Raw genomic sequence first — 12,901 nt, 5'->3', positions numbered from 1 at the left:
ATTATTATAGACTTCCAAGGAATAGTAGTCTTGGATCATATGCCCTATAATAGATCTTGTATCTATTTACCACAATTCTCTCTAATTCCTCCAGCATAGGGCAAACAGCATAGTACTGGGCCTCAGAGGCCTTTGGTTCAGATCTTAGCTCCTGTACTGACTTGCTAAGTGATTGTGAGCACCTCTGCTAGTCTTGGTTCCTTCATCTGTGAGATGAGAGAGTTGGGCCAGATGAGATCTTTTTTTGGAGCTTTAAAATTCAGTGATTTAATGTCTTTCCCCAGGAATATTGAGTTCACAGGTCCTACTTTGATAAATAGCTTGTTGTTTGAGAAACAGTGACCTCTTGGCATAGATAACTGTCAGCAGAACCTCCCTCTGATGTCTCAATATTTTATGCTGTATCCAAAGCATGATGGGCTGTCAACCAATCAGAATCCTTTATCCGGGGATCCACCAACTGGGTGTTCTGGACTTGCATCACTAAGTATGTAGATGTGTTGCATACAACTTTATACTCTTGGGAGTTTCACAATTCTCTTTAAAAGGGGCCTTGTTGCATTAACATGGGTTAGTGACTCAACTGAGGGTGGTACACCATGAACTGTGGTGGCCGCGAGGGGAGTTCTTGGCAACCAAATTCCCCATCTAGAGGATGAAGGACAGTGGTCTTCTGACTTGTGGGCTGTTCGGGTTCAGTCTGAGTTGGTGTCATGGCTTTTCCCCAGCCTTAGCCAGAATTGAACCCACAGCATTCAACCAGCAGCAGCCACTTAACACCTCGGCTGACTTCTGCTTCCTCTTTGCAGTGGTCAGAGGGAGGTGTGTCTTTTCTCTTTGTGCTTAGCAGCTTTAGACATTCAGGCAGATGTGGCTAGTTCCAGCTGCTTTGGATAAGGATTTTCTTCCTTCCTCCTGAGGAGGAGGTCAGTTAGGTTGAACAAGAGCCATGACTGACTTTTCGTCCTAAGGCACTAATGGGATTTGGGGAGGGAATCTGGACCTTTTGCAAAATCACCAGTGAAGAGTCCTAGCTCCTCAAATAGCCTCTGTCACTGTCCAGCTGTGTCCTTGGGCGAGGCCTGACCTTCTGCACGCCTTAACACTGTGTAAACCCTTCTGCCCATCTGGGATCACGAGGTATAACATAATACGAGTGTTCTTTCAGCTTCCAGTTTTCCTATAGAGACAAGAGTGTGCACTGAGAGAAAAGATGATTAGTATTTTTAAAAATAAATATGACTGTGACTGGAATAACTAAAAACAGGGGAATAGCTCTCTGTGTCACTTGAGGAAGCTTTTAGCTAACCCTTTCAAAAGTACCAGGACATTTTGCAGTTAAACCCATTTTCATTAAAACCCATTTAATTAATTTAAAACTCATTTAAAATATGGGTTTTACATTTTAGCAGTCATTTGAAAAAGAAAGACACGTTTTTTGGTAAAACCTTGTTCATCCTTGGTTCACCCTTGATGTTTCTGTTGTGATCCTGTGATTGGTTTAGTACTCTTTTATTAAATGTACCCTAATACCATCAATAACTAAAGCTCTCTCTATCCTCTTTTTGTGTCTTTCCTTTCTGTTTCCCCTTCTTTAGCCTAACTTCACTGTCCAGGCCCCATGTGGAAAAAGGTTGCTATTTTCAGCTAGTCTGGGGGAAAAAATAATCTTATGATTCACTCCCCTTCCTACCCACCTTGTGGTGGGGCACTTGAGGCCTTAAGTCATCAGAACGTGTGTGTGTCTGTATGTGTGCGTGTATGTGTGTGTGTGTGTGCGCGCGCGCACAGCACATGCACATACACACGCCGGCAGGCCAGCCTGGGGTGTGTGTGTGTGTGTGTGTGTGTGCGTGCAGCGTACGCACACACGCCCATCCCCCGGCCCGGTGTGTGAGAGTGTGTGTGTGTGTGTGCGCGCCGCGGGGCTCTCCTTGACGCACGCCGGGCAGGGGGCCCCCAGCCAGCGCCCCTCCGCTGGGTGCGCGCCCAGCAGTTTCTATAGGAACCGCGACAGCGCCCGGGCCTCTCCTGCGGAGCCCGGGTGCGAGCATGCCCAGTGGAAGCCGCTAGTTTGGCCCGGGTCTAGGTTTCCAGTAAGTGGCATGCGGGACTCCGGAGACATCCCAATGAGCTGAGCCGAGAGTCTTTGTGTGCACAGGGAGAAGGAGGCGGTGGCCGCCGGGCCCGGAGACCCCGCCCCGGGGGCCCGGCAGGAACAATGCTAGCCTGCCTAACCCGGGGGAACTTACTGGACGTCCTGCAGGAGGGCTTCAATGAGGTAACTGTCCGCTCCTCCCACACCCCAGCTCCCCTGCCCTAGCGCCTCCCGCCTAATCTCTGGGAGGGGTCCTCTTCTGCCCCCATCCTCACCGGGACCCCAGAACAAACCCCCCACAGAGCCCTAAGGAGGCTAAGGTGGTGGGTACAGTACAGAGGAGCCTGGTGAAATCAAAAGGGCCGACTTCCAGCTGAGCTGGGCGATGACCTTCCCTGGTAGCTTGCCTGAGCCCAGAAGACAGGACCACAAATTCAGAGGTCATCTCCTGCCAAAGGAAGTGGTCTCCTGTCTCCCCAGGCTTTGCCTTAAGGAAATCCCCAGGAAGCCTGTGAATATATGGCAGAGGTGCTCATTCTGTTTCAGGAGCTAAGTGGGTGAGCCAAGGGAGGGTGGGGTGTCATTGCATTGGTAGAAAGTTTGAGAGGGGGCAGGGTGAGTAGGTGGTCCACAGGAAGTGCCCGCTTCATGTTCACATCTCTTTCTAAATCTAGGGTAGTACATTTCTCCACAACCCCGGGTGTGATTGGCAGACAGGACCTAGGAGGAGAGAGAGGTTTCTGGGCCCAATTCAGGGGAGCTGTGTTTGTTCCTTTCTGTGTGAGAGTGGGAAACTGGGGCCTCAATCTGACAGGCAGTATGGGCTAGGGCTGGCGGGGAGTCGTCTTCTCTTCAATGTTTTCTCTCAGAATTTTATAATTTATTCCATTTTCTTCTCTTGTGACCCCGGACATTCTGGTTTAGGACCTTTGTCCCTTGCAATTTGCTCCATATGTCTTCCATTGCTTCTGCACCCCACCCCTTGGGTTGCCTTATCCCAGCATCCAGGGAGACCCCTACGAGGAGAGCTGGACTGTTAGTTGTGTCTTTCTTCCTTTCTCCCTCTCCCTCTCTTCCCTTTATGTCGCTCTTTCTTAAGTTTAAGGTTTTTTAAAGTGTGTTTTTTTGTTAAGCAGTTAACATATGAATACATTCTCCTCTTAAATATGAACATTGCGGGCAAGACCGAGTGCCTTGGCCACCCCTGCCATTCTGGCCTTTTCCCCAGAGGTAACCATTCTCATGAATTTGTGTATAAGATTTTCTTTCTACATCTGCACTACAGACTCTTTCCGTAATTCCTGTTTTTAGTTAAGAAGCTCTGCAGCCTGACCTGCCTCAGATCCTTCCCCATTCCTGGCCCCTGTGCCCAGCCTCTTTCCTGACACAGAGAGGAAAACTGCACACATGCTGTCCCAACCTAACCAACTGAGACAGAATTTTCCTTTGGCTGAGGGGTGTCACAGCCTTCGCTGAAGGGTAGAGCTTGTGTCCCATCTGCACTGCGCGGGTCCTCATCTTTGCGTCATTCCCCTTTGAACACGTGGAAGGGGATTGTTAACAAAGAGCTACAGTCTGAGAGTTGAAACACAGACGAGCCAGGAAGCCACCTTTTTGAGTGCTTCCAGTATTCTTTTTTCACTCTCTGCCTTTGGGCCTCCCCTGGTCTTGAGCCTCATAGAAGCTCCTTAGGCCATCCTATGGTCTCCCATTTTTGTCAGTCAGTCCCCAGGGACCAGGTTCCACTATCTTAGTAGGAAGAGGAAACCTGCACAGAGTGAGTCCTAGTCTTTGCCTTCTGCTCATTTCACCTCCAAACCTTTCAGCTGAAGAGCCAGGTAAACCGAGAGGCTAGACTGTCTTTTTCTTTTTCACGCTTTGGTGCTTCCATAAATGTCTCCTGACACCCAATTCTTATAAAATATAAGGGAAAAGGAGAGTGGGAGAGTTTTCTTTTTGTGGTGGTAATAGAGTCTTCATAAAAACAACAGACAACTTTATAATTAATTCATCTTTAGAATAATGCAGTAATGCCTTTCTTCCCTCTCTGACATTGGATTTTTCTACCAATCTTGTAAACTTCCCTCCATGCCCTCCACAGGCTAATGTACAGTCCACTCCCTTTTCTTAGTAGATTTGAACTCTGATAGCCAACAGGTACTTTCGCTTTCTCTGAGAAACTGACATTGTCTAAATAATAGTAATATGTTTAATCTCAATGATTCCTTACAGTTTAAATAATTCTTTCATATACATAATAAATTATATTAAATAATGCTTTTCTCATATGGGATCACACGTAGTGCTACTGAATAATGGTACAGTTGGCCATTTCAGAGTCAGTGGGGCCCTATTTGACCTATTCCAGCCTCTAGGGTTGCTTAATAGATCCAGTAATGTTCAGTCTCTTCTGTTAGAGTCATGTGATAAGGGTGTAAAGAGGGACTTAAAAGCTAATGTCAGAATACACTTCAATTTCTCTGAGAAACTCTTCCTACTGGGGCTAAGAATACCACTTACGTACCCAGTCATCTCCTGGGAATGAGCCAGGCATATCTGAAGCTGTTCTTTATCACCCAGATGCTTTATAGGTCTATGTGGTTAGGGCTGTGACCTCATTCTCTATGGCAGAGAAAACTGCCACAGGAAATGAAGCTATGGCCCTAATTGGTTAATTATAGGCGAACCCTGCAGCAGTGAAACTCTGCCCTCTGGATCAAGGCTTCCCTCTACCCACTGTTGGCCTCTGTTCTCAGTCCACTTGCCACTCATGGATGACTATGCACATCAGAATTTTCTTCTACCACCTTCCTTTCTTTCTTCTACCACCTGTCTTCTTCCACCTTCCTGGCCTCCACACACCTAACAAATTACTCGCAGGACTGATCCATGTCAGTGCTGTCAGTGCAATTGCTTTTATTGATACGGCAAATCTGCATTGTGAATTATCCACGAGTTTTGGCTACTGCCTCATTCTGTAGCTCACCCTGGCTGTCGTCCCCTGTCTCCTGCGTTCTGGGCCTGGCCAGGCTTTCTATCGGTCATAATTTCCCCATTCTGCCTCTGCCTCAAAGCTATTTATTTGTTTTCTCTGCCTCTTGATATTGATGTTATATGAATGTTGTCTTTGATTCACGTGCCAGTGTTTTTTCTGGGGGCTGAACTTTCTTTTAAAAAAGACTTTGGTGCTTGTGTTGAAAGGTTTTGACAGACCTGAGACTACAATATGGTTTGGCCAGTACGCATTCATTCACTTAGTTATTTAGTTCATTACTGGGCGAGGGGATAGATAAAATAATTGAAAAACACCTGGTCCCTGCTGCCAATGAATTTATAGGGAGAGAGATTTATAGTTGTTACTGAAAAAACCATATAGGGTGCTTAACGTGGTAAGTGTCATAAAAGAGGTAGTGTTTTTGGGAGATGAGAGAGACATCTTCCAGCTAATTATATCATGAAAAGCACCAAATATTTACCAACCTACCTGATCACTGAAGCCAGACTTTTTTTTCCTGCTCATTTGGTAAACATGCATGCAAACACTCAATCGATAGACAGTCACTGAATTACTGTGCTTACCAGGCACTGTGCCAAGCTCTGGAAATAGAAGGCAAATAACATAGAGTCTGTGCCCAAGTGGCGCTCATAGGCCAGTGAAAATAGAGCAAGTGTTCAGAGTGGAAACTTGGGAAAATTCTGACTATACAGAAATCTGGCTTGTCAGGCAGAGCCAGCTTGTGCCCGGCTGCAGTGTAATGGCCTGAGGGACTGGAAGTTGTGGGAATGGTTTATTAAAATGTTGGTTGACAGGAAATCAGTTCTCTGAGCCTTAACCTTTCAAACAGACGACTTGGAAGACTTTCCCTACAATTTTCCCTCCAACTAGAAAAATAGAAATTTAAATCCCACATTGAGAGTCATCTGCAGGCCCTGAGAAATACAGGAAGGGCCTTTCTGTGGTGTCATGCCCATAAGGGGGACACAGAATGAGTGAGGAAGGGGATTGGCAGGTGGAGCAGCTGCAGGGCACATCTCTCCTAAGTGCCCCATGCCTTCCATGGAGGAGGATTTGCAGCATGGGCCAATCGGAGGCTCTCAGTCATTTCCACAATGCATTCCTCTGTGATTTACTATAGAAAGTAAAGGCCTGTTAAATCTTCAGTGTAGCAGAGCACCACACCCCCTAGCCTTCTTTTTTCTATCCTGGCTGATTTCTGCTCTCCTCACCCAGGCTCCTTGGCTTTGTTCCCACAGGAGTCAATGCCAGCTCAACAGATGCTCCCTGGCAGCAAGCTGTCAGGCAGTTTTATGTTCCTTGCGGTGAGTGATGGCCTGGACAGGCATGTGGATCGGTGATAGGGTGCGGTTTGCCAGGTGCCACTCCCCCGGGCAGTTCAGAGAGGCTGGGGAGCATTGGAAGTGCTTCAGCCGCCTTGACTGGCCTTGTTGTCTAGGCTGTGCGAACCAAAGATTCCAACTAGCGTTTTCCTGAGTGTATTTCCTTATTTGTTATCTCCAAGCCAGGCCCCCTTTGAGTGGTCATGGACATAACCTTCAGTGGTGAGGTACGGTAAGGGGGTAGGGAACCAATCCGAAAGGCCCTAACGGTGGGCTCCATGCTCTGTTTCTATAAGGGACACTCGTAGACCATACAGTGATACTTCATTCATTCATTCACATGCATGTTTTGAGCACTTACCTTGTAACATGTACTCATGAAGAAACAGAGTGTTTGTTGAACTCACAGTTAATGGAAATTTTAAAATAAGGTTCGGAGATGGTATCTTTTCAGATTTCACCATATCATTATTCTTTGACCACTGGGCTGAACAGGAATACAAAGAGCTCTGCCCATACAGGGAAGAAGACATTTAATGATATTTTTACTTACTAACTTTATTTTTAAGTGTTTACCCATCAGGTTCAATGAATAGCTTTTCCTGGTTCAGTAAAGGCCTGAAAGAGTTAATAGAAAAGAAATACAATATTGCATTCTTTTACTGGGAGAATTTAGGCCAGTAATAACTCCAGGTTTCCAAACCTCCTGCCTTCCTCTCAGTTTCTCAGCAATGTCTCCACCCCCATCTCATCTTCTGCAGCTGGAGGAGGGTCTCAGAGTTCTAAACAGGTATCTGGTTTCACTGTAGAACTGATTTCCTTCCTGAGCCATTCAGGCCTCCTCCTGAACTCTCTCTCCAGCGCACCGCAAGAGCCCGCTGCTTTTCGTGTTTGTCTTTCTTGCTGGCCAGCAGGGAGCCATAAAGCCAACTCCTTGGATGTTTCTCCACTGGGAACACAAGGTATCACAGACTTCCCTGGTGAAGCCCAGTCAGTGCTTTTGCAACTCTAACGGCATATGTCCCCTGCAGGAATTCCCTTTGACCTAGAGGCTTAGAGTAGATAGAGAGCAGAGGCTGGGTTTACAGACTTGTTTGGAAGGAAGTTCAGGTCCCAAAGAGAAACAGAAAGAAAGTTACATTTGTTAACAAGAAAGCTTCCTTGCACAAAGGAAGAATGTGGACAGAATTGTCTGTTCTGGAAGAGTTTTATCTCATATTCTTGTTCGGTTTTGGAGTGACCTGGAGGAAGCTGATGGAGATACCTCCAGCCGCTCCCTGGTATTACCATTGCTCTCACAGCTTTAGCGGTCCAGTCTCATCAACGCAAAAGCCTGCTCACACAGTTTTGACTATTGCTATGTCTGCTTTTCCTCCCCCTGAGGCCTGACTCAGATTGTCATAAAAACTCTGTCTTTCTTAACTTCTGGATTGCACAGGCATCCTTCTAGCTTCCCCAGAACAAATGAGAGATGTTAATCCTGGACTGAGATTACTTCTGTGCTGCCACTGACATCGTCTGTTGGATTGTCTTGTTTCCTTTATTAGTTTGGTTGTAAAGTGCCAAGAACCCATCTTGAAATGGCAGAGATAGAAAGTGGAATTTACTGACTCATGGAATCCAAGGAAAAGGCTGAAAAACTAAACCATGGAAAGGGCAAGGATTGGGCTGTGTCCCAGAAACAATGAAAATCAAGAACTCAAAACACTGGCAGGATCTCTCCCTCTGCTCTCTGTCTCTTATCTCTGGTTCTTTCTGTGGGTAGCTCTGTTCCTTCTCACTACAAATGACTTTTCTCTCAGGTGGGCAACATGGCTTATGGCAACATCCAACTTTTATATCTTACAACTTTGTCAGAGACAGAGAGAGAAAACTGACTCGATTCCTAAATGCCAGATCAAAAAATTCCAGGGATTGGCTGGATTTGACCAATCAACTCAGCTAGACCAGTCACCTGTGGCCAGTAGATGGGGTTACATGATACCAGCTGGTCCTGGGGCCCACCACTGTTTTTGCAGAGGGGGCGTGTTTCTAGAGAAGGGAAGTATTGTGAGCTGGGCAGCTACCCCAAGAGCTGTGAGCTACAACACCCCCAGGGGCCTGATTTGAACCTGACTGTGGTCCTACTGTGCTTCTCCAGCTGCTGCTGGAAACAGATCAAGAACTGGGGGGCATGTTCAAGATATATTTCTTAATAACCAAGATACTTTCATATTTTGGAACCTGTCGCATCTTGTCTTCACTGAATAATAGACTTACAAAATGACAGTGCTAGAAGGAAACAAAATGCAGTGCTTTTTTTCCCGGCTGCTGAAAGAAGCCCTAAGGAGTTATTTCAGATGTCTGGGGGGTCTGGGTGGGGGGTGGGTGGAGTTAGAGAAAAAGAAAGTAAGTGAACTGACCTGTGGATTCCCACCCCAGCCCTAACAGAGAAGCTCTGCTTTTCCCTATTCTACATATCTGGAGTTCATAGAAGTTATAATTTGAAAAAAGATTATGAAGCAAAAAGGAGGAGGAGGAAAATAAAAATAAAACTACTAGTCCAACACCCCAGAGGGTAACAGCCTCTTACAAAAAGCACATGTTATTTCATCTGCTGCAGGAGCAGGTGTAGTCAGTTGTAAAACCTAGCAGCAGAGCTACTCAGGGCCTGGGCTTGCACCCCAGGCCTCTTTTAAGATAAACATCTTTGTGGGCAAGGAAAGTGGGTGGTGTGGTTGGTCCTCATAAGTGTGTACTTTGTCCTTCAGATCAGTTTTTTTCAGAGCCAGCAGCAGGCATTTATAGCAAGAACTAGGTCTTGCCTGCCCCCTAGGTGAGAAGTACAGGAATCTTCAAGTCAAAGAGGAGACAAACTGAGGCTTGGTTTAGTGGTTGGCTCCCAAGTTAGATTTGAAGCGAGAGGCCGAGACCTGAATTCAATGTGACCCTTAACCTGTGGACAAGAATAGTCCCACTCACGCGTGAATCTCTGATCTCTTTGTTAGATGCCACTTAACAGATCAACATGCAGACATAGTAGTGACATGACGAAGGCCTTTCTTCAACTAAAATTTTTTATCAATGATTGCACTGAAGACATGCTTATCAGTTTTAAAAATCACATGACTCTGGGCAGAGTAGTAAATATCCTCAGGATTTAACCATCTACCACTCTTCTGGAATGACTTCAGGATCCATGATGAAGACAGTCCTGCCTTGTAATTCCTTGACCGTCCCCACTGCAATGATTGTCCCCCTCTGTGCCACTTCACTAAGGGCACGTACTGAGGCCACATCCTGCTCTTATTCCACAGAATTGCCCTACCCCTGAAATCGTGAACTCTGAAACTCCACTCGGTGCTCAAATTGAGCCCCAATTTCCACACTCCTCCATTCCCATGAAACTTATTTTCAATCGCACCAAGTTCTCTTCTCCTTACTCTTCTCCATCTTCTCAGTTTATCAGCTTTCATTTAGTTTCTTCTCCCAGGTGCAGATTCCACGATCAATCCCTTCAAGTACACTCTCATCACCATCCTCACTTCCTTTGCCTTGGCGATCTCTGCCTCTCCTCTGACCAGTTCTGGTCCTACATTAGCCTATTTCTGGTTTCCTCCACTCAGGGCCCAGGCCTGCTGAGCACTTCTAGAGGAAACACAGAACGTTGCGGATTGATTCAATTACAAAATTTTGATTTCCAGCCCCAGCTGAGTCTTTGGTGCTGCCAGGAAATCTTTAGCTCTTTCCAGCTTCCCACAGGGTCCCTTTCCTGAAGCCTCCGTCACTCTCCCTGTCCCTTTCACTCTCAACAAGTAGACCTGCCTACTTTATAATGGATAGAGGGGCATTTGGATTTGAGCTCCTTCAGCTGCCGTCTTCCCCACCTCCCCGTCTCCCCACAGAGGTACCTATTCCTGGCTCTCGTCATCATCAGAGGAAGTGGCCCTCTTCCCTCCTCATTCATGCTCCTCCCCTTGTATCTGTTTCTGCTTCACTAACCCCTCATCTCAGCCTGCAAATGTCCTCTTATCCTAAAATACCCTCATTCCTTCCCACCTTCCTCTCCAGCAAATACCCTCTCTCCTCCTCTCACCATTTCTGTTTTCCTCCTTCCTGAGGTCTTCTCAGTTCACTGCCATCTGACTTTTCACCCCACTGTGCATGCTATCAGTTCTCAAAAAGGTCACCAGAGCCTCTTAAATGTAAATGAAATGGGTTTTCCAGTCCTCAGCCTGACTTTTCTATAGCATTTGACCTTCCTGACCACCCGTCTTAACATTCTCTGGTCCTGGATTCCCACATAACACTTTCTCTTGATTCTTCGCCTGTCCCTCTGATTGCATGTTCTAAAATAATTTTTTTTTTTTTTGGGCACGCTGCGAGGCTTGCAGGATCTCAGTTCCCCAGCCAGGGATCGAACCCGATCCCCTACAGTGAAAGCCCAGAATCATAACCACTAGGCCACCAGGGGACTCCCTAAAAGAATTTTTTTTGCTGCTCACTTCACTTGTCCCTTTGATGTTGATATACCCCAGCCTCTGACCTGAGCATTCCTTCCTTTTCTCTCATTGTATGCTTTCTTTGCTGTAGTAGAAATAATACATTCTTTAGAGTAAGATGGGGTGGGTTCAGATTTCATTTTCACCACTTATCAGCACTATGATCTTGAGCAAGGTTTTCCACGTGAAAAATGGGGCTAATAATATCGATTTTAATGACTGGATATGATGATTAAAGGAGATAATGCATACAAAGAGCTTCATTCAGTGGCTGACAGGGATGGGGACTCAGTGCATTTTCATTCTCTTCTTTCCCTCAGTGCCCTCTCTCTCCACTCCCTTTCCTGCCAAAATAACTTCTTATGGTTCACCTTATTTTTGTGGGTGTTGTAGATCCCAGGATTTGGAGTCAGCACTGGGATGAGATCCTTGTTCTGCCACTTACCAGCCCTGTGACCCTGGGCTTGTTGCTCTGAACTGTGGTTTCCACATCTGTAATATGGTAATAGTAGTTCCACATCTCTAATCAATGTGAAGGGGGGGATAAATATTTACATATTTGACCCTTGAACAACATGGGGGTTAGGGGCACCAATCCTCCGCATAGTGGGAAAACTGCATATAACTTATAGTTAGCCCTTTGGAGGCCCACAGTCCCTCCACATCTGCATTAACTAACCGCAGACATTATAGTACTGTTGTATTTACTCTTGAAAAAAATCTGTGTAGGGAATTCCCTGGCAGTCCAGTGGTTGAGACTCTGCGCTTTCGCTGCTGAGGACCCAACTTCGATCCCTGGTTGGGGAACTGGGATCCCACAAGCTGCACAGCACAGCCAAAAAAAAAAAAAAAAAAAAAATTGTAAATCAATTATACTGCAATAAAAAAAAATTAATAAAAAGGTTAAAAAAAAGAAAGTAGTCTGTTTATAATTGGATGCACACTGTTCAAACCCATGTTGTTCAAGGGTCAACTGTATAAATATATATGCACACACATATATACACACACACACGTATGACGTTTTGGACTCTCTCTTTTCGTCACTGCCTACCTCCTGTCAGTCATCTCTGACTTAATTCTGTAATTTGTCCTTTTCTAACTGTACTGCTTCAGTTTAGGCCTTCATCTTCTCTCACTTGAATTATTGCCTGGATGCTTCTCTTTCTGTCCCATGTTCTGCTATGTCCAGCGTGACCTTTCTAAGATACATGTCTCACCGTTTCACTCTCCTGTTCCAAAACTCCATGCTTTCCTTTTGAAGCTCTTTAGGCTTTAAGTCTAAGTTCTGGTAGGTTTTGTGCTGACCTATTTCTCCAAAATCATTGCCTGCCACTTACAGCGCTGCCCACACACTGATTTGTTAACTGGCTGTTCCTCCAAGATACCATATGCCTTCAGGCTCTTCCTTTCTTTTTCTTTTCTCTCCTTTTTTTTTTTTTTATTACTGCTCACTAGGATACCCTTCTAGTCTTCTCCAATTGGCAGATATCCTTAAAGAACCAGACAAATGTCTTCTTTCCTCTTGATCTTTCCCCAGTAGCCTCATCCTTCCAACCTGTCGCTCCTTCTGTGCATAGATAGCGTTTTTTAACACTTCTCCATTGTTGCAGTAATCATTTTGTATTAGAGTTATTTATATGCCTGTAATCAGTGCGCCTGGCACAATGCCTGGCAATGTTGGTTGATTTGAATAAATGAATACATGAAGAGACAGGATCTGGAAGGATCTTGTGAGATGGGATCTAACCAGTTGAAATTTGTTAAAGGTAAATATGCGTCAAGAAGACCAGTTATACAAGAATGGAAATAGAGGAGACTGACTTCACAGCAGAATGTGTTAAAAATTTTTAGGGGTTTGGTTGATAGCACTGAGTCAACTATGTGAGGTGGTAACAAAAAAAGAAGGAGAAGAAGAGGAGGAGGAAGAAGGGGAAGAGAAGGAGAAAAGAATGTGAAATATCTTGTCTGATTTTATAGCCAG

At 45.6% G+C, this 12,901-nt stretch overlaps 1 protein-coding gene across 1 annotated transcript in view; it reads left to right on the top strand.

Moving 5' to 3' along the window:
* Nucleotides 1-2,221: 2,221 nt before the first annotated feature.
* Nucleotides 2,222-12,901, top strand: part of DIXDC1 (DIX domain containing 1) — a 60,734-nt gene continuing 50,054 nt past the window's right edge. The window contains exon 1 of the mRNA XM_065882065.1: nucleotides 2,222-2,281. Within this exon, the coding sequence (XP_065738137.1) occupies nucleotides 2,222-2,281 (60 nt within the window). The remainder of the gene's footprint in view (nucleotides 2,282-12,901) is intronic.

The sequence above is a fragment of the Phocoena phocoena genome, chromosome 8, assembly GCF_963924675.1.
Source record: "Phocoena phocoena chromosome 8, mPhoPho1.1, whole genome shotgun sequence".
NCBI lineage: Eukaryota > Metazoa > Chordata > Mammalia > Artiodactyla > Phocoenidae > Phocoena > Phocoena phocoena.
Note: the sequence above shows the minus strand (reverse complement) of the source record. Positions and strands in the feature narration are given on the sequence as shown.